The 1,775-nt window shown below is 34.9% G+C and overlaps 1 protein-coding gene across 1 annotated transcript; it reads left to right on the top strand.

Annotated features, from left to right (window-relative positions):
* The first annotated feature begins 388 nt into the window (after window positions 1–388).
* Window positions 389–1,476, top strand: LOC111785396 (THO complex subunit 4A-like). The gene is made up of 4 exons (XM_023665804.1): window positions 389–681; window positions 817–963; window positions 1,061–1,129; window positions 1,210–1,476. The coding sequence occupies exons 1-4, from the start codon at window positions 517–519 to the stop codon at window positions 1,459–1,461; spliced, it is 633 nt and encodes a 210-aa protein (XP_023521572.1). The 5' UTR covers window positions 389–516; the 3' UTR covers window positions 1,462–1,476.
* Window positions 1,477–1,775: the final 299 nt, after the last annotated feature.

The raw sequence follows: 1,775 nt of genomic DNA, 5'->3' as shown, positions 1-1,775 counted from the left end.
CCACTTAGTTTCACCCAAATTTCATCAGGTTTACCAACAATGACAGTTGCTCCAAGTAAGATCAAAACAAAATAAAAAATAAAGGAGGATTGAAAAAAATATTTGAAGAAGTCAATAAAATAGTAAATTTTAAGGATAAGAATTTTGTAAATATTTTTTAAAAGTCATTAATTAGAAAGATAAAAGTAAATTTTAAGGATAAGAATATTTGTAAATATTTTTTAAAAGTCAGTAATTAGAAAGGATAAGAATATTTGTAAATATTTTTTTAAAAGTGTTATTATTTATTTAAAATATTTTTGAGAGAATAATGGTATTTTTTAAAATTTTTAAAATTTTTGTTTATTATTGATTATTATTATTATTATTATTTTATTATTAGCGTAGACATCGAATTTTGGTAATTGGCTTCTCTCTCGCGCTTTTCATCACATCACAGCGTTCGATTGAGAAACCCTAGAATTCTCTTTCCTCTCTGTTTCCCTGAGCCACGACCACCACTCCTCCGCCATCACCATGGTCGACCCTCTTGACACCAGCTTAGATGATATCATCAAGAACAACAAGAAATCCGGATCCTCAAACTTCAGGGGCCGCGGCGGTGCTTCTTCTGGACCAGCTCCCTCTCGCCGCTTTAACAATCGCGGTCTTAATAGAGCAGCGCCCTATTCTAGAGCCAAGGTGAAGGAATTTGAGTTTTAAACATCCCGCTTTCGCTCAATCTTACTTTACCAACACCACTCTCTTACTCTATTACTACTACTACTACTGCTGCTGCTACTACTACTAATACAAGTGTTTCTCGTGGGGGTTTAGGCGCCTGAGACGCCTTGGTCACACGACTTGTTTGTAGATCATGGTGTGGCGTATCCTTCACACCCTGCACGGGCCTCTACTATTGAAACTGGCACGAAGCTTTATGTTTCGAATTTGGATTATGGTGTTTCCAACGAGGATATCAAGGTATTTCAATTTTGGATTTGTGGATTGGAACATAAGAGTGTTCTCTTTTTTTTTTTTTTTTGGTGTCACTAAGACTTGGTTACATTTGTATATGCAGGAACTTTTTTCTGAAGTTGGCGATCTTAAACGGTATTCTATAAATTATGATAAAAGTGGGAGATCAAAGGTATGTTTAAAGTGTGTCCTACACAAGGGCTCTTTTGTTTATTAACCATATTTTCACGTTGTAATTTTTATTCCTCGTAGGGAACAGCAGAAGTAGTTTTTTCGCGACAAGCAGATGCTCTAGCTGCTATAAAGAGATACAACAATGTTCAGCTAGACGGGAAGCCCATGAAGTTGGAGATTGTGGGTGCAAACATCGTGACGCCTGTTCTACCTGCTCCTTCAAATCCCAATTTTGGGAACTCAAGTGGATTTCTTAGAGGGTATATATATATATTTTTTTCAATTCATTTGTTCTTATTTCTAATTTTCGATCTGCTTTTACGAGCGTAGTCATGTATTACTGCAGCTAATGGTATGTGGTCCGAAGTGGATGTAACTTTTTTCTTTACAATACCTTTGCCAGGCAATGTTTCAAGTACCTGTTTTTAGAGTTATATTAGGTTTTATTATGGATTTTTAACTTTTTCTTGTTGTTCTGATTTAGTCCATAGTTTAAATATATTTCATTGATTTGCAACATGTTCACTAGGAGCTTTGAAAAGGTCAAACATGCAAATATACAATCTCTAACATTTTTTATTGAACATGTGTGGACAAATGCGGTGATATGGAGGAAAAATAAAGCTAGATGGAGAATTAAGTTG

Source organism: Cucurbita pepo, unplaced genomic scaffold (genome assembly GCF_002806865.2).
Source record: "Cucurbita pepo subsp. pepo cultivar mu-cu-16 unplaced genomic scaffold, ASM280686v2 Cp4.1_scaffold000480, whole genome shotgun sequence".
Classification (NCBI taxonomy): Eukaryota; Viridiplantae; Streptophyta; class Magnoliopsida; order Cucurbitales; family Cucurbitaceae; genus Cucurbita; species Cucurbita pepo.
This window is presented reverse-complemented; position numbering and strand designations above follow the sequence as displayed.